This window comes from Alosa alosa, chromosome 8, assembly GCF_017589495.1.
Source record: "Alosa alosa isolate M-15738 ecotype Scorff River chromosome 8, AALO_Geno_1.1, whole genome shotgun sequence".
NCBI lineage: Eukaryota > Metazoa > Chordata > Actinopteri > Clupeiformes > Clupeidae > Alosa > Alosa alosa.
Genome location: NC_063196.1, coordinates 18,136,521 through 18,156,757, shown reverse-complemented (window position 1 = coordinate 18,156,757; position 20,237 = coordinate 18,136,521). Strand labels below are relative to the sequence as shown.

Sequence of the window (20,237 nt, the reverse complement as noted above, 5' to 3'; positions counted from 1 at the left end):
TCCTGTAACTTCACTGCCATATTGCAGTGCAACATTGATTTACTGTTATAAAGTTGTTGTTGGAATGAGTTGCCCGGTGCTCTCCATTCCTGTGATAGTCTTTCAAGAGGGGTCTAAATAGGGGGCATATCTGTTCAACATGCACTTATTTTATTAAGCGTTTCTTATGTGTTATAGTTTGTATAGTATTTATTTATTTTCATTAGGCTATTGATTGAATTTACATTGTTGTTTATTATTGCTATTCTCCTTAATGTAGTCTTACCAATTCTTTAAATAGTTTACTGTTAAATTTAACTTTGTATTGTTGTTATTTGTATGTCGCTTTGGACAAAAGCATCTGCTAAAAACCATAACCATAACCCTACTCATATGTCTACTACCCAAGAACAGGTTGATTATGGTATCGTGTGTGTGTTTCTTTAATTATTTGTGGAGAAAATGACTGAGAAAGTGCACTGTGTGCCAGATTGTGTGTGTGCAGTTTAATTTATATTTGTCTGCCTTTGGAATTCTGGAAGGGTGTGTGTGCGAGAGAGAGAAAGAGATGAAGGTAAATATGTTTTAGAATTCACACTGAGTTCTCTGGTCAGAGCCTATTCTCTGGTTGACAGCATTGACGAAAAATGTGATTGGAACCAGCTCACCAATGAGACAGATGGTGATGCAGAGGGTTTGTGCTCTGGACTGTCTGTGAAAAAAGACTTCAAAGACTTCAGGTGAATCTCTTACAGACTATTAGATATTTCAACAGTCTACTGTGCACTTTGACTATACTATGTAAGTTACAAATGAATCTTCTATCTGCACAGTTTCTCGGTCAGAGGTAGAGATGGGACCACAGGTGCGACTCTGCCCCTGGCCTCAGAATTAGATATCAACTTTCAAGAATTCCTTCAGAACTTTCTGTTAGGAAAAGAGTAAGAATGAGATTTTTTCCCTAACCATTTACAAGAGACAAGACAATGCTAGCAACCAATGTTACAGAACATGACATGTATATTTGATTTTGTATTTGTTTGTGTGTGTATGTGTGTGTGTGTGTGTGTGTGTGTGTGTGTGTGTGTGTGTGTGTGCACGCGCGAGAGAGAGAGTGTAAATTCATGGGTTTACTCCATCTTTGTGTGTGCTTTTCTTTTTGTCTGCGTTATTGTAACAACTCAAGGCATGATTGTGAACATGTGAATGCTGTGATTGAATCCATGCAATCTGTGCCTGGTCTGACGTTGTTGGTTCTTGTGGTGTGCACCATGACTGTGAGCTGGGCTACAGAGAGTCTGTCCCTCATCCAAACCTGCCCCGCCCTGAAGACACTAGAGTAAGAGCTGTCTGTCTGTCTGTCATAAATAAGTGTGTGTATTTGCAGTGCTTGATGGTCTTCTGGGCCCCTAACATCGACTTCAAGGCAGCGGTGCCATACCTAACCCTAACCTTAGTGCCTCTCAGGCAGCGCTACCTTGAAGTCGACGGTGGGGGCCCAAAAGTATATAGTTTGCAGTACCAATATCCATGGGTTTAGATTGAGTATTGATCTGATCACGCTGACTGTGCTGTACTTGGCAGGATTAAGGACAGCTTCTCATCTCTGTCTGTGGAAAAGGATGCCATCAGCCCCGGGTGAGCTGGCACAACCATTATTAATGGGGAAAGTGTAATGATTCTGAGTCGTTTTTATTCCCCTATTCTGTGAATCTATCCTCACAATCCGCTAGCTGTCCATGTTGTGTGTCTAATGAAAAATATATTTGATGATTTATACTGCCCTGGCACACAAATTGGAAACAGACACAAGGGTTCATCCATACACACAAAACCAATGATCATAGCCAAACAACAACAGGTGCTGTTAGTGCTGGTGTACAGGGCAGTGCTGACTACATCTTCCCTGTTTTAGGACACTGTTTTTAATTGAATGCACTTTTGCACATGTTCCTATCAGCATATTAGCTGACTAACTGTCTGCAGGTGTGGGTATTTAATTGTTAGGGACCGTTCGGTATTTATGGAATAGACCACTGGAGGAAAATTGGGGAGGGTCATGTATTTTTATTCTTTGTTGAGGGGAGGGTCACCCAACTTTTTTTAGTCTAGGAGGGTCACCCAACTTTTGTATTCATGAAAAGAGCAAAATGTGGGCCGTCGCACAGGGCCTCGCACCTTGCCAAAGATGACATTAAGCGTTTATTCTTCATTGACGCCTATTGTAGCCTTAGCAAAAAGCTTAACAAGGCCTAAAACAACGATCACTAATCACCGGGTTTATCACGTATTTGAATTTTTTTCCGCTGTCTTAGGAGGAGCTGCTGGGCCGTCGCGAACTTGAGAGGTGCAAGGCCCTTTTCACTTGCATGGAATCACGTACACGTAGCCTACCTGTCGGTGCATTTTATAGGCTACACCAGCTTGTCTAAGAGGGGGAATTGTATAGCCTATACAGTGGGCAGTGCTTCGACTTGGCCAGCTTCCCTCGCGGTCCGCGCGCGGGATCACGCGGCATCACGCGACTTTAATTTGTATTTTTCCAGGGACGCTGCAACGACGCTGCAACAACCGGCAGAGGTCTCAAGTGAGCAGGGTGTCTCGTAAAAAGAAATGGAGCTGGAAACCCTACACAGACTTCACTACAGACTTTGGCAGACTGGTTTAGAAATAATTTAATAGCCAGAAATATGCCTGCCCTGCCCTAATAAAGAAATATTTGGTTAACGGCGAGTGAATCCCGTTTGCAACCGTAGAAGAAACGCAGGACTTGAACATTCTGGTTTTCTCCGAGTGCAACGATGATAGACAGACATCATTTGGACAAAATATAGAGCATATTAACCTCCGTTGCTCAGCCAAATGCCTTCCTGTTACGTCCTGTTATCACGGAGTTACAGGCGATAAACTATTTTTTGAAGTTTACTTCATTAGCGTTTATTTCTTGTGTTTTTCATTTAAAGGCTTGACTTCGTGCTTATTCAGAAGAGCATTTAGTGCTCTTCCCAATCCCAGATGTTCACATTGCATGTTTGTTTGTAATGGATGCAACCGAGAGATACGCTTGTCATAGGTGCCGATACCGTGGGTGCTCCGTCTCTCGGGCACCCACTGAAAACATCGAGCACCCACGTGTGCCAGCTTACAGTCCCGGCTAAATTTACATTCATTTAAAATCAAACATCGCAGTTTATGTTAAATTCAGCATCTCTCATAATGTGATTGGATATGTTGCTGTCAATTCCCTAGGCTACTTCATATACTAACCACCAATGAGAGTGTCTCTCGTATGAAAATTCCTGACACTTCCCACCTGAAGAATTAACGCAAGGCTTTGTCGGGTCTTCAGCCCCGAATGTTTAAAATGTATATAGCCCTGAATATCATTTTAAAAGTAGTCTGACAAAGCTTATTGTTTTGTGACACAGCTAAACACTGGTACCTCATAGAGCGTCTATAACATAGCCTAGGTGGTCGCAACTCACAAAAGTAAAGCAGATAGAAAGAACTCACGCAAATCTAGCCTACAACACGCAGACACCTTTATGCGCAGGGGAGAGAGCGCGCGCATTGTGCTTTATGATTGTTGCCTTCTGATGGTATCTTGCTAATTCACTGAACTGCATTAGGTGACACAAATGGTATTGCCTTTATCTTATAACTCCTTGTCTGAGTGACTACCAGGCCTATGGTTTTTAAAAGTCAGATGTTCCCTGACAAAGACATTCGAAAATTAAGAATGTTTATTGACTTGACAAATACACTCCCTTCATTCAACCCTTGAAGACATCGCGGTCTGGTGCGCTATGTAGATAGTTTCTCGTACCATTTAATTTCTTAGAATTTAGGTCTACTAGGCCTACAATAACGTCATCACCAAATACACCTTTTATTTTTAGTTTATCAACCACAAAGAGTAGCATAGGCATACTGTGCACAGTGCACTGACGACTGTAGCAGCCCAAGGTAACCAGTTGTTGTAGATGAGAGGCAACCCCTTGTTTCAGATAGCCTGGACAACATGTTACCTGGGTGTTGCCTACGTTATTAATTAATGGTAGCCTACAATAGTGAATTGATTTGCGTAACATATTAGTTGGCTCAAAGAGTAGGGAATCAGGATGTAGAGAGTCACGCGTGTGTTGCTTTTGCGGGATCGAATCCAGTTTAATGCTAGTTTTCAAAACATATATTTTTTACATGTCTTTTGGCTGTAATGTAGCCGAGCGCTCATGGCGTATGAAACTTGGCGACTTCAAACCGCCTAAAACAACTTGATTGTGAATGTCTGACAACTGCTGCAGCGCATGCACGCGCAAGGAAACCAGTAGGTGGAGAAACCAGAAGGCACACAACACCGGAACGATTTTAAGGCTATTTCGCATAGGCTACTCAATGGTGCTATTTCACACGCATTATAGCGACCCCCACTCACCGGGGTTAGGTGGAAGGTGTAGCCTACAGTGGACTAGGGCTGTCAAATTGCTCAAAAATGACGTTTGAATATCCCCTCTAAAATAAACACATGTATTCGAATATATTGAAATATCTAGGCTATATTATTTGCGCATTATGCCAGTGACGTGCATCATGTCATCTGTTTTTTACTTTTTCTATGGTTATTGCTTGACAGGGGGGGATCCCAAGCAGCTTTCAGCCATAAGGCATTTCCTAATTCACCCGACACTGATATTCAAAATGTTGAAACTATTTCGGCATTGCCTATAAGCAGTTTAATTAAATGTAGGCCTAATGTTAGTTGTAAACAAACGGGCTACTTGGTGAGGCTTGGCCTCACAGATGCGCTCGTGCCTTAAATGGCAATACAAATCTTCACGATAGACCTATTAACTGACCGCCCAATTCACAATGGCTGGGGGGGCAGGGGGGGCCATCAGACATTTGTTCCCAAGGGTCTATGAATTGTTAATCCGGCCCTGCCCCCAACGAACGCAACTTTCCACCTCTGAGACAGCTGAAAAGAAGTCTAGAGGACTCCTAACTCACTAAGACCTACTTACTGTAGGCTGCGCAAACCACAGGCCTTTTTTTGGGCAAGCCTGCATTCGCGGCAGGCCTTCTGTTGAAGAATTTTATATAAATCCTGAGCTAACAGTAATCCTCCTACTCCCTGCTACCACAGCTGTGGATAGTGTGGCATGCTCACGCTTTATGTCTTCTTCTTGCAAACTAGGCCTATAGCCCAACCATTTAGTCTTCAAAAAATAACAGCTTGCCAGATATGCCTTCATATCTTTGGGCTTCATTCAGCATTTTGTTCATCCACTGGAAATGACTCTTCTACATTGGCTGCCTGCTGCATCCTTTCTGTTTAGAAAATGTTTGACGTCTTGAGCATTAAGCATTAAACATTGTTTGCTGGTAACCAGCCACAAATACCCTACAGATTCTTGCGTGCGTACATTCTCTATTCTCTCCAAAATGTGCCCGTTCTATAGGCTGGCCAAGTGCGTAATTCTGCGGCATAAAGCAGATGTATTTGTTTATTGTACAGAAAAATAAAAATAACCTGTCAAGCAGTCAATTGACTACATTGCAGTCAATAAGTAGGGCAAATTATGAAACCAAAACGTGGGTCATAGTTGTCTAAGCCTCTGCTGTGAGGCCAAACCTATGAACAAAGACAATAGTTTTTTTTTGGCGAAACAAGCTCACAGCCGAACGAGTCATAGCACTGAAGGGAGAGGCAACTGGCATGTGATCTCCCCACGGGCCAATAGATGTACAAGTTTTCTCCTGTGCCTATGATATTTAATCCAGTGTTTTGTCAAGTTGCAAAATGCTATTCGTTTTAACGAATTTTTATGATAGTATGAAGTACTTTTTGTATAGGGTACTAGCCTATCTTAATTGCTTTATACTCAATACTTGACCAATGGCTATTGCATCTGTCTATTGAAAGTGAGAATGTGGCATGTGATCTACTGTGTAGGCTTCATAAAATAAAATAAACAGATTGCTAATGGCCTACAAGCTGATCTGGGGTGCGCTTTCCCCGCACAACCACGGAGGTTAGCTTTTTATTAACAGGATGCATCGTTCAACTAACCAACATGTAAGTTACGACTGTTTCCCAAAACTGTCGTACTTACATAGTACTGTAAATTTGGACCATGATAGTTTCCAAACTTCAGTAGTCTGGACTAAGGTGGTTAATGATGTTTAGTAGCACGTGAACGGGCACCTACTACTTCTGTGGCGATTATGTTATACGGCAGATGACAGCCGCCATTGCACAGCAGTTACCAGTCCCCTGTCCAAGAGTTCGAATCTGGGTTAAGATTTTGACAACAATATTGACATCGTTGTTTACCTAAGTTTATCTTTTGTGCAGATCATATTATCAAAATCAGAATCAGCCTTCTTGGCTTGGTTTATGTGAACTAACAAGGACCCCCCTCCATGAAAATCAAAGGCTACATATTCTCAGCTGACTCGTCAAAAAGTGCGCACCACCTTATTATTATCTGCAGGTGTGTGACTTACTTACGTGCACATGGCAGCAAATTGACTTTTAATTTATGTATTTTCTGCCTTGGGCATTTTAAAATATGGATGTATGGTGGTTAGAAGTGTAAATATAAATTAGAAACCTAAATATATTTATAATTATTAATTTGCAAACAAATAACTGGCGTCAGTGACGTCTTTGACATTAAGATCCCTGGAACTATGCTTCTACTAGCATTTTACCACAGTTCGAGAGGTGTAGTTGTAACTACACAACTTTACGATAGTGGGTTAACGCTTCGTTGCTACTATGGTTTTGGGAAACACTAACGTAGTGTAATAACGATGCATTGGACTATGTAAGTTCCAAATATGAATGTAATTCTACGGCATAAAGCAGATGTATTTGTTTATTGTACAGAAAAATAAAAATGACATGTCAAGCAGTCAATTGACTACATTGCAGTCAAGAAGTAGGGCAAATTCATTTACGAAACCAAAACGTGGGTCATAGTTGTCTAAGCCTCTATAGCGTAGCCTGTTAAAAACGTTGCAGAAGCCTACCCAAGGCTACAGATTAATTCTGAACATTTATTTCTCTACTGGCTCAATTATCACACCACTGTTTTGATTTGCGTAGTTGCGTTAACCCAACACTGACAATAATGTAGACAGCAAATTTCGATTTCCGTTACCACCGTGTAGTCAAGCCTTAAGCCATACCCAAATAGCCTAAATCAAGGTAAATCGAGCTTTTTTCAGAAGGGGGGGCTGCAGGCAGAGCGATGTACAGTGGCAGAGCCGACGACAGTGGCTGAAAGTGGTACTAAAGCTTCACGCAGCTTCACGCCTCGTAATGCGCGACTGAAGTGGCCATTTGAAAGCGATGCCCACTGTAACATTAGCTGAGTCACATAGGCTATTTGGCCATAAGCCGTTTATCATAGGCTACATCACAAAACCAAACTAGTGTAACAAAGCACTTTAACAGGGGGAATTAATTGGGCATGAATCATTGTGCTGGACACTATTTGTCAATGAGCAGAAACACACTCGACAAACAAACTTAGATATGATGTGCACTATGGAAATTGGTCTGTAGGCTAACATTTGACAAATAAATGACATCAACTCGCCATATCCTGACTCAGAGTAAAAAAACATTTTCTTGCTCAGGCTACTTTGCCGCAAACTCAGCCATGAAATCATAGGCCAGCTTGCAGGTATAGCCTAACGTCTTTTTGAATTCATAGAAGGGCGAGCCCACTAGTCTCCTGTGACATGGAGGTACACAAATAGTTTTTAATAGCCTGTTCAACTTCGAAAAGCTTCATTCACCCGATGCCAGTCACTGATTGCAATTTAAAAGTTCGGGAAGGTTCATCTTTTTAAGTTTTAAGTGCAGTAGCCTAGGCCTATCTGTCCCCTTTTGAATTATATCTCGAGCCTATTAGTGCGTTATGTCCTGGGATTCAGATGTGCTCCAAAAGACAAAAAAAACTTCGGGATAGATTTTTATAGATGGTTATGAGGAGAAATTTGAGAAAGAAATTTGATGATCATTGATCGTTGTTTTGGGACGTTAAGCCTTCATATGTGTCAGGAGATTGAAGAAACATGCTGTCACGTGCAGGTAACCTAAAGATTCTAGTGATTATGAGGAACAATATGAGAGAAATTTGGTGATCACTGATTGTTGTTTTAGGACATTAAGCCATGTTAAGCTTTTTGCTTAAGCTACAATAGGCGTTAATAAAGAATAAACGCTTAATGTCATTTTTGGCCAGGTGCGAGGCCCATCACGCGAGGCCATGGGCGGCGGCCCACATATTGCGGTTTTCATGAATACAAAAGTTGGGTGACCCTCCCTCCTAGAATAAAAAAAATGGGTGACCCTCCCATCAACAAAGAATAAAAAGACATGACCCTCCCCTATTTTCCTCTGGTGGTCCATTCCATAAATACCGAACGGTCCCTTCAAAAAATTTAGCATGAAGTCATATTAGGCCTATGAACTTTAGGCTACCTGACGTGACAGCATGTTTCTTCACTGTCTCCTTCACTGATGCCTTTGGAAAAGGCTTAACGTCCCAAAACAATGATCAATGATCTCATATTGCTCCTCATAACCATCCATAAAAATCTAGCCCGAAGTTTTTTTTCTTTTTGAGCATGTCCAAATTCCAGGACATAACGCACTGGACCTCATAATAGGCTTGAAATATAATTCCAAGGGGGACAGATAGGCTACTGCACTTAAAACTTAAAAAGATTGAACGAACCTTCCCGAACTTTTAAATTGTGATCAGTGACTGGCATCGGGTGAACGAATCTTTTCAACATTGAATAGGCTATTAAAAACTATTTGCGCACCTCCATGTCACAGGAGAGACTGGTGGGCTCGCCCTTCTATGAATTGAAAAATATGCTAGGCTACCTGCAAGCTGCCTATGATTTGGGCCAGCTTATGAGCTGGGATATGGCGAGTCAATTCATTTATTTGTCCAATGTTAGCCTATAGACCAGTTTCCATAGTTCAAATCGTATCAATAGTTTGAATGTTGTGTGTGTTTCCACTCATTGACAAATAGCGTTCAGCACAATATTCATGCCCAGTTAATTCCCCCTGTTAAAGTGTTTGCCTTTGTTACACTAGTTTGGTTTCGTGATATAGCCTATAATAAACGGCTTATAGCCAAATATTTGACTCAGCTAATATAGGCAGGGGCGTAGCACAAGATCCTGGGCCCCTGCATAGGCAGTCCTGATGGAACCCCATGTTATGAAATTTAATTAGGAAAGTATAATATCCAGGTAAAATAACATATATTCCAGACTTTGCTAGGGCCCTCTCTCCCCTTGGGCCCCTATAATCAGTAGGGGTTTTACCCCCAGACTGACACCCCTGATTATAGGCAATACAATTTCCCCTCTTAAAGACAAGCTGGTGTAACCTAATAGCCTACTATTAAAATGCACCGACAGTAGGTTATGTCTAAAGTAGGCTATCGCATTATTTTATTCACGCAAGTGAAAAGGGCCTCACACCTGTCAAATTCGCACAGGGCCTCGCACGCCCTTGCAGCTCTTAAAAATATATTTTTTAAATGTTAAAATAGCCTACGTGATAAACCCGGAAATAAGTTGACAGGCATGTTTCGTTCCCAGTGATTATTTGTGAATTGTGCAAACGACAGCGACAGAAAAGTATTTCAAGGAAGGAGTGGTAGCGTCCAAGCTCCCAAATTGACAGATGAATAAATTGTTGGGGAGAGTCATGGGTTTTTTCTCAATCATAGAAAAATCATGGGTCAATTTCTTGCTGGCAAGGGAGGGTCAAACTCCTCCAGTAGCCCCTTAAATAAATAGGAACAGTCCCTTACCTGAATTAATTGGGCCACACCCAGGGTCGGACTGGGAGCAAAATTCGGCCCTGGCAATTTTCTCCTGGACCGGCCCACCACTGGACCGACCCCAAAAAAAAAAAAAAAAATCCCCCCCATAAATAACAAACACCCAAACATTTAGATTTGGACCTATAGCCTAATCACAATAACACGGGGGTCCGGGGGTGTCTCTCCGGGATTTAAAAAAAAATCTGGTTGCTAATCACACCGTTTTAAAGTGATTTGAAATTGAGAGGGACAGGATTCAGGGATAGGCTACTAAGCTCATCTTCTGTCTGTCTCATGTCATGCTACCCCATGCATTAAACCACATGTCACTGCTTGACTAAATGAAAAATATAGGCGAGCCTACTGAACATGGACATAGTCATAGTTGACAGAAATTATGTTTTGTGCCAACATGTTGTTGAAACACAAACACAGCCTTTATTTGGTGCAAATCTTCTCCTTTACTTTGGTTATAGTCTGCGATTCACATTAACTGTAGGCTATAACCACAAGTGTATACTAAACATTTTTGCCCTACATCACATTTTGCAATACCTTCGTTACTAACCTACCAGTTGATAGCCTACTTTTTACCTGCATCGACTCGCGATTGATTGTGCATCTAATGTAGCTTAACACTCGGTGGAGAAACCACTTTCCAAGTTTCACTTTCACTGTCGTTGTGAGCTATAAGGATAGGCCTACTATATGGGAAATACTTTGAAGTTTCTTTTGAGTAGGATCAGCTCCAAAAATGAATGGGTTTTCTTTAACCTGTGCTACACTGAGCTCTAAATGAGCTCTTGGTAGCACGTGCAACTAACGTCTATAAAAACAATATATTTATGGAATAAAACTAGACCTCTGATTGCTGTTTACGGTTAAACTGCAATAATGTGAACACCAGCCAGCGGAGGGCACTTATACTTAGGCTACCATGCACTCGAACTAGCGGCTGCTTGGACACTTGAGGGGTGGGGCAGGGAGGCGCGATCGTAACACACACTGAACCTGTCATGAAGAGGCCAAAATGATTGACCTGTCACCCCCCAAGCCAAATGGATGCAACTGCATTTATAGGCTAGGCCTAGGCCTACATGACGGTCCGCTAATAGGCTAAATAACTTTAAAAAAAATAAAAAATCCCGGAGGTCACCGGCCCACATGTGGACCGGCCCAAATGCCCGGTTGTACAGATTACCAGTCCGAGCCTGGCCACACCCACTGTTGCTCTTTTAAAAAAGGGCCAGGGTGTTGGTGTGGGGGAGACAGTCCAACCGATTGATGTGCAAGTTGTTGTGGTTTGTTGTTAAAGTTAAAAAGGTTTTCTATAGAAATATATCCTCTTTTTATCTTTAAAAAACAAGATGGTGGACACAGATCAAAGGGAAAATCCAATGAATGTACTTCAAGTACACAGTCCAAGTTCAGTAACACAGGGAGGCTATACAGGCAGAAGTATCCAGGGGACGTTCAATCCAAAAGCACAGTCAAAGTACAAAGTGGCATAAGAACTCCAACATTGTCCATTGTCCTTGTTGCTTTGTTTCCTTATAATGAGGCAAGTGAACATCTGAATAAAGTTTGTGACCTATTTTATTATTTGATTACTTATAATTTAAGTCCAAGGGCGCAGAAAGGGGGGTGCTGAGGGTGCTGCAGCACCCCCTTCTGGCAGGAGATAGATTTTTTTATTTTTAGAATATTATATTTTTATATAATTACTAATTAAGCTGTCTGACATTATTTATATTTTTGTATGTGAAATGAGGAGTCAAATAGCAAAAAAGGGTTATGGATAGGTTTGAATATAGGCTACTAAAAAAATTAACAGTTATAGAGATCAACGTGAACGTGGAGTCAGTTACTGTAAGAACCGTGGCGTGGTTTCATCTATGTGATACCGATCAAGTGTGTAGGCCTACGGTTGATATAGGCCTACATATTCTATGTGATTTTACACGTTCAAAAAAACCATGGATAAGCTGAAAGAAACTTTAATTGTGTTTTACAGTTTTGCAAAAATAATAAATGCATAGCTAGTGAAATCATTTCACTATCCTAGTCTCTAAGATAGAAATTATTATGACACATACTTGCTGTGGAGACGTCACACTTTAGGCTATTCAGAAATTATTTGCGAGATCATTGCAGCCTGATTATTAGCCTATATTTAAAGCCTAACATCTCTGGTGTGGTTTTGTCGATCAGAAAAGTAATTTTCCTTAGCTATACTGAAATAGGCTAATGATGTCAAGTCATGAGTGGACTCGGAGTGCTGTCGCTAAACATTGGAATTTGTGGCTGCCCAGGACTTTTCTAAAACTTCTCGCTATCACCAAGATTAACCGCACTAAAATGACGATTTAGCAGTCAAAATCTCAAACATGTCCAGGGGGGAGAAATCGTTGGACATCCATTTTTTTTGTTATTCATTACATTACATTACATTTGGCTGACGCTTTTTAGCCAAAGCGCTAAAGCACCCCTGGTCAAAAATAGGTTCCCGCGCGCCTGTTTAAGTCAATGGTTTGGTGAGGATGATAAATGCACACTATGCTTGAGTGTGGGCAGCCTCCACCATATATCAGGGTGCAAGGTAAGTCTCACCCAGGGGCGGTATACGTGGTGTCATAACTAGGTATTGAAATGTGTGGCAGCGGCAATTGAGGATAAAAGGAGAGAAGTCAATTCATTAGCAGCTAGCAAAGGGGTTAGGCAAATAGATAGATAGATAGATACTTTATTGATCCCTAGGGGAAATTCAAGATTCAAATTAACTTCGTACATCGGGGATAAACCTCATTCTGCGAAGGCCAGGTGTAAAACCGTAAAATGGAGCAGGCTGGAAAATGAAGGTTGATCTTGGCCAGCAGATGGCGGTACCCTACACATATAGTGAGTACTAAACTAAGACCCGACTTAATTCTGTGGTCGGATTCAGAGAAGATAGTTTACTTCATTGAACTTACTGTTCCTTGGGATGACAGAGTGGAAGAGGCCAATGACCTGAAGAGAGTTAAATACACTGAAATAGCAGATGAGGCAGCCAAGTGAGGTTGGAGTGCACGATTATTATATTGAAATCGGTGCACGAGGGTTCGCGGGCCAGATCTGCTATTGGCTTGCTGTCTGAATTGGGCATTTGTGGACAAAGTCTAAGTCAGGTGGTTAGTAACATGTCCTTGGCAGCAGAAGCCAGCAAGTTTAATGGTTGTGGGTAAGAAGTTACCCTTCCTGGGGTGCAAGCTAAGGTAAGCTAACTGGCTCATTTGTTTTGTGTTTGTGACGGACCGTGCTTAGGTCGATGGTGGTTGGTTAGGGTTTTTAGGGTTATGGTTCAGTCCACATCAACGGGACGGATCAACCTAACCAACCTAGACCATGCCTAGGTTGGTTAAGAGTATTTGGATATTTTATTGTGGTAATATGGTGGCAACATGGGGCCTAAGCTAAGGTGAACTAACTGGCTTATTTGTTTTGTGTTTGTGATGGACTGTGCCTAGGTTGATGGTGGTTGGCTAGGGTTTTTATGGTTATGGTTCAGTCCGCATCAACGGGACAGGCCAACCTATACCATGCCTAGGTTGGGTGAGAGTATTTTGGATATTTCAATGTGGTAATTGGATGCAGGATGCTGGTTTCACTGTCAAGCCTTCATGAGGCTTGACAGTGAAACCAGCCATGAGGGGACGTTCAATCCAAAAGCACAGTCAAAGTACAAAGTGGCATAAGAACTCCAACATTGTCCATTGTCCTTGTTGCTTTGTTTCCTTATAATGAGGCAAGTGAACATCTGAATAAAGTTTGTGACCTATTTTATTATTTGATTACTTATAATTTAAGTCCAAGGGCGCAGAAAGGGGGGTGCTGAGGGTGCTGCAGCACCCCCTTCTGGCAGGAGATAGATTTTTTTATTTTTAGAATATTATATTTTTATATAATTACTAATTCGCTGTCTGACATTATTTATATTTTTGTATGTGAAATGAGGAGTCAAATAGCAAAAAGGGTTATGGATAGGTTTGAATATAGGCTACTAAAAATTAACAGTTATAGAGATCAACGTGAACGTGAGTCAGTTACTGTAAGAACCGTAGCGTGGTTTCATCTATGTGATACCGATCAAGTGTGTAGGCCTACGGTTGATATAGGCCTACATATTCTATGTGATTTACACGTTCAAAAAAACCATGGATAAGCTGAAAGAAACTTTAATTGTGTTTTACAGTTTTGCAAAAATAATAAATGCATAGCTAGTGAAATCATTTCACTATCCTAGTCTCTAAGATAGAAATTATTATGACACATACTTGCTGTGGAGACGTCACACTTTAGGCTATTCAGAAATTATTTGCGAGATCATTGCAGCCTGATTATTAGCCTATATTTAAAGCCTAACATCTCTGGTGTGGTTTTGTCGATCAGAAAAGTAATTTTCCTTAGCTATACTGAAATAGGCTAATGATGTCAAGTGCGCAGTGGACTCGGAGTGCTGTCGCGAAACATTGGAATTTGTGGCTGCCCAGGACTTTTCTAAAACTTCTCGCTATCACCCGCACACCGCACTAAAATGACGTATTTAGCAGTCAAAATCTCAAACATGTCCAGGGGGGAGAAATCGTTGGACATCCATTATTTTTGTTATTCATTACATTACATTACATTTGGCTGACGCTTTTTAGCCAAAGCGCTAAAGCACCCCTGGTCAAAAATAGGTTCCCGCGCGCCTGTTTAAGTCAATGGTTTGGTGAGGATGATAAATGCACACTATGCTTGAGTGTGGGCAGCCTCCACCATATATCAGGGTGCAAGGTAAGTCTCACCCAGGGGCGGTATACGTGGTGTCATAACTAGGTATTGAAATGTGTGGCAGCGGCAATTGAGGATAAAAGGAGAGAAGTCAATTCATTAGCAGCTAGCAAAGGGGTTAGGCAAATAGATAGATAGATAGATACTTTATTGATCCCTAGGGGAAATTCAAGATTCAAATTAACTTCGTACATCGGGGATAAACCTCATTCTGCGAAGGCCAGGTGTAAAACCGTAAAATGGAGCAGGCTGGAAAATGAAGGTTGATCTTGGCCAGCAGATGGCGGTACCCTACACATATAGTGAGTACTAAACTAAGACCCGACTTAATTCTGTGGTCGGATTCAGAGAAGATAGTTTACTTCATTGAACTTACTGTTCCTTGGGATGACAGAGTGGAAGAGGCCAATGACCTGAAGAGAGCGAAATACACTGAAATAGCAGATGAGGCAGCCAAGTGAGGTTGGAGTGCACGATTATTATATTGAAATCGGTGCACGAGGGTTCGTGGCCAGATCTGCTATTGGCTTGCTGTCTGAATTGGGCATTTGTGGACAAAGTCTAAGTCAGGTGGTTAGTAACATGTCCTTGGCAGCAGAACGAGCAAGCGAATGGTTGTGGGTAAGAAGTTACCCTTCCTGGGGTGCAAGCTAAGGTAAGCTAACTGGCTCATTTGTTTTGTGTTTGTGACGGACCGTGCTTAGGTCGATGGTGGTTGGTTAGGGTTTTTAGGGTTATGGTTCAGTCCACATCAACGGGACGGATCAACCTAACCAACCTAGACCATGCCTAGGTTGGTTAAGAGTATTTGGATATTTTATTGTGGTAATATGGTGGCAACATGGGGCCTAAGCTAAGGTGAACTAACTGGCTTATTTGTTTTGTGTTTGTGATGGACTGTGCCTAGGTTGATGGTGGTTGGCTAGGGTTTTTATGGTTATGGTTCAGTCCGCATCAACGGGACAGGCCAACCTATACCATGCCTAGGTTGGGTGAGAGTATTTTGGATATTTCAATGTGGTAATTGGATGCAGGATGCTGGTTTCACTGTCAAGCCTTCATGAGGTGTCGTGGGCCTAACTTAATGAAACATCGGTGAATGAGGGTGCCCACTTGATAACCCCAATGACATGCCGCATACAATATACTGCTGTTGGATGGGCCATTGGTCTTGTGTTTGTGACCATTGGTTGGCAGTTTTTTTCATTTGTTGTTAATTTGAGTAGGGGCTTCTGAATGTTTTTTTTTACCTTGGATTTTGGTACAAGGGATTATAACATCTAATCATGTAATTTGTTTCTCCAGGTTAAATGTCATAATTAGCACCAGTTTTGGTTCAGGAGCAACTTTTGAAGATATTATACTGATGAATCCTGAATCCACGCTCTATCGTATTTCACTCTGGCTGCCACAGTCCCTAGTGAAAAGCTTTGGCCTCAAGGAGTTCCTCCAAAGTTGTTACTTTTTGCAATATCCGGTTGAAACGTAAGAACCCAAAAGAACCCAAAGAAATTCATATAATGCCCAACAAACTCCTAACAAAGGCTGATATCACTGATATCAGTGTTACTGAGGGTGTGTGTGTGTGTGTGTGTGTGTGTGTGTGTGTGTGTGTGTGTGTGTGTGTGTAGTAGAAAGCCAGAGCATGATGAGCATGATGATGCCCTGATGTCTTCCCTGCACTCTGTGTCTGGGCTGAGGGAGGTGCACCTGACGGTCAACTTCCTGACTGCCACCTGGGCAAAGAGGATCATCTCCCTCATTCACTCCTGTCCCACGCTTCAGAAACTACAGTAAGACCTGTCTCTGTCTGCCTGACTGCCTGTCTCTGTCTGTCTGTCTGTCTGTCTTTCTGTGCTGTGTTGATATTTGATTTTGTGTGTTGGTGTTGTTTTCTGTCATAGTAAAAGTGTGTAAGTGTGTATGTTGTGTGCTTGTGGGTTATGATGAATGTGTCTCTTGAATGCCAGTTGGTGGTGACAGTTGGTGGAAGGCCACTAGATGGCGATATAGCATTACTGTCAGATATAAGTCATGCTAATGCTTTTCCTGAACACTCCCATCAATGCATCTAGTGTTAACAGTGAAATTTCATAAACTCCCCTATTGTTTTGCCAGTGCCGGGGCATTAGGATTCTTGACGAAGGAAGGTATCCATCTACTACAAACATCTTCGAAGCATCCAAACTGCACTCTGATATTTAGTGGGTGTGTTCATTTTCTTAAGTCTGTTCATCACATCTCCAAAAACCACAGAATCTCTCAGTCCAATTTCATATTGGTAGTCAGACCACACAGAACAGACATACTGTACATTACTTCTGAATGTTGCTGCAATGGCAGCATTATCAATGCATTTTTAAAGCATTAGGTTTAAGTGATATTACCAACATTATTGAACACCAATATTATTTAAGTTATGGTTTAGATTATGAATATCACTTAAATATATAAAAAAAAAATTGATATGATCATTTATGCATCACATCTCTTGATATGGCTCCTGAAGACTGATGTGATTGTGATTATCTTCATGTAGGAGACGATGCAACAAATCCAGTAGTCCGTGCTGTGAGCCCAAGGATTGGGAGCTGAGCTGCAACGAGTGGGTCAACATTACGATTTAAGGCACGTGTTTGAGGATGAAGAGGGGAGTGCAGGAGAATGAGAGGAATGACAAGAAGTGGAGTGGAGAATAAAGAGAGAGAGAGAGACACAGAAAGAGAAGAGAGGCATGATGGACCAAGTGAAGAACAGGAGTGGAATGGAAGGTGAAGCAGAGAGAGACTTCAGGAGACTCAACAGCCAGTGACTGTCCAGGCATGGCACACCTACAGTATAGGTTGGATTCAACAACCTACGCTCAGGCCTTAGGTGGAGCTTCTGGTGATACCATCATCAATCTGAAGGACATACCGTATTTTCCGGACTATAAGTCGCTCCGGAGTATAAGTCGCATTAGTCAAAAAATGCTTCATGAACAGGAAAAAATCATATATAAGTCACACTGGACTATAAGTCGCATTTATTTAGAAATGTGTTTCACAAAAACCAAAAACAGAGACTATGTAACTGGACTATTGAGGCCAAAAAGATTAATGTTAATGAAGACGAAGGAGTGAAGGCAGCCAAGAGGAGGGCCGGAAGGTCTAATTGTAAAGCAAAAGATTCACTGAAAGAAAATGTCATGTGGAACACCAACATTTAGCTAAAATGTGGAGAATACAATGCAATCAAGCATTTTGGGCAATGTGGAGTCACAAGCTGGCAGCAGATTAAATGTTCATGAGAGAGAAAAAGATGGTTTTAAAAGGACGTGACCGAAGCAAGCCAGGCAGAGACCTATAGGCCCGAAGGTAATTGTAAAGCAATTTACAAAAGATTCACTGAACAAAAACGCTGATATAGTACATGAAAATTTAGCTAACAATGTCGAGAATGCAATGCAATCAAGCATTTTGGGCAATGTGGAGTCACAAGCTGGCAGCAGATTAAATGCTCACGAGAGAGAAATAGACGGTTTTAAAAGGACGTGACCAAAGCGCAAACCAGGCGATCAGCCTATAGGCCCAACAGTAATAGTAAAGCAATTTACAAAAGATTCACTGAACAAAAATGTTGATGTGGTACATGAATATTTAGCTAAAAATGTAGAGAATGCAATACAATCAAGCATTTTGGGCGATGTGGAGTGACAAGCCAGCAGCAGATTAAATGCCCACGAGAGAGAAAAAGATGCGGTTTTAAAAAGACGTGCACAGACCGGTTTTAATAGGACGTGCAGACCAAAGCTGCAGCAAGCAGGTGATATTTAGAAATTTATTTCACAAAATCCAAGACCAAGAACAGACAGATGTAACTGTACACATAGAGGCCAAAAATATTGAGAATGTTAATGAAGACGAAGGAGTGAATAGCGGCAAGAGGCAATCCGAAGGCTGCTGACGAGTGCCCGCGCTAATTGTAAAGCAATTTACAAAAGATTCACTGAACAAAAATGCTGATGTGGTACATGAAAATTTAGCTAAAAATGTGGAGAATGCAATGCAAGCAAGCATTTTGGACGATATATTGGCACAAGCTGGCAGCAGAAGAAATACTCGGCTGGCCACCTCCGAGAGAGCGAGAGAAAAAAATATGCGCATTTAAAAACTCAGTGCGGGATTTCAGTGCGGGATTGCGGGTATTGCGCATAGGTTATTAAGTATTGAGCATAATAATAAAAGTCCCAACTCCATCATAAATTCCCACACATGTTACAGCGCTGTCTGATAACATTAATCCAACAATGGAGCGGACTGAAAGCTTGACTATTGACTGGATGGACCAACTCTGACTTCAATTGAACCCTATGCACACACACGCACGCGCAGGACCACTTTGCGGGTGCCTCTCTCTCTGCCTCTCTCTCTCCCTCTCTCTCACTGCTGAAGTCAAATTATAGCCTAGGTGCTTCCACATCAACCGCGATCGACAGGAAAGGAAAACAAACGTTTAGCGATCAGGAACCGTCAGGAATTTTGCGAACACAGAAGCATGACAGCCTATAACGCGAGAGAACATGGATGTGTTTTCCATTTGAGGAACGTTGTAATCGATTGCGGACGTGAACAGACAGATACAGACACGGAGCGCATAGTAGGCCTACTTTCACTTTCGAGTGTGTGTATTCATTATGTAAAATATAATTAGTAGCAAAACAGTTATCAAATATTAACCTACATGGCAGTAAGTTTTGTTTTCAAATGTTTTCATGCATGTCTAGATAACGGGTGAGGAATGTTTAGGAGACAGACTATCGTAAATCCTCAAATCCTTATGGCGGGGGTCTTTTATTTAGGCTGCGCAAAGCACAGCACCTTTATTTGGGGCATGGCTTGTACTGTTTGATATTGCTAAATATCGGGACTGATGACCACTGAAATCTGTGGGGTATTTGATGGTTCATGTATGAAGTGTCGGGATTTCCATCCGCTTATTGCAAGATAAGGCATCCGCTTTCATTTATTCATGGGACATGTGTTGTGTTGAAATGGAAACCTTATTCCGTATAGCCAAAGAGGTCTACGATAGCCTACATTTAGTTATTTTTTTAATTCTGTATGATTTACTTCTTTATAAAATTCGTAGGCTGATGCCTGGCAGCAACAATTGTGTTTATTACTGCTTCAGCCTCTGGCAAGTTCAGAAGGGGGCGGCATGCAACTGGTAGCTTGAGAGCAACGTGTTGGAGACTCGTGGTGTAAGACAATGACTTTTCATTGGCAACAATATTAAACCAACCAACAATATAAAATATTAAGAAGAGCTCTTTTATGAGTTAAATTGAAACAAAATTATTACTGGCCTTTATTTGTCCGAATCTGAGGCCCGGCTATGGCCATAATTTAGGTATGCACATAGGCATAGCGCTACCACTAATCTCTGACTGAAAGTGCACAGAACTTGTGCATTTGAGAGCACTCTCTTGCGGCTAGACAGTAATGTTTCATGTAGGGTTCATGTCAGTTAATATGAATTAATTAATCAATTATACATTTTTTTCATATATAAGTCACACCTGACTATAAGTCGCAGGGC

At 41.6% G+C, this 20,237-nt stretch overlaps 1 protein-coding gene across 4 annotated transcripts in view; it reads left to right on the top strand.

Moving 5' to 3' along the window:
- LOC125299543 (NACHT, LRR and PYD domains-containing protein 1 homolog) overlaps positions 1 to 17,681 on the top strand; it is a 48,609-nt gene extending 30,928 nt beyond the window's left edge. For 3 of the 4 annotated variants that reach the window (XM_048250859.1, XM_048250861.1, XM_048250860.1), the window contains exons 19-26: positions 615 to 719; positions 813 to 920; positions 1,166 to 1,318; positions 1,564 to 1,617; positions 15,963 to 16,142; positions 16,289 to 16,450; positions 16,776 to 16,865; positions 17,197 to 17,681. In XM_048250859.1, coding sequence (XP_048106816.1) covers positions 615 to 719; positions 813 to 920; positions 1,166 to 1,318; positions 1,564 to 1,617; positions 15,963 to 16,142; positions 16,289 to 16,450; positions 16,776 to 16,865; positions 17,197 to 17,284 — 940 coding nt within the window. In that variant the 3' untranslated portion in view covers positions 17,285 to 17,681. Of the gene's footprint in view, positions 1 to 614; positions 720 to 812; positions 921 to 1,165; positions 1,319 to 1,563; positions 1,618 to 15,962; positions 16,143 to 16,288; positions 16,451 to 16,775; positions 16,866 to 17,196 lie in introns of those variants that run through there. The other variant, XM_048250862.1, reaches the window with a different exon arrangement.
- The last annotated feature ends 2,556 nt before the right edge of the window (positions 17,682 to 20,237 follow it).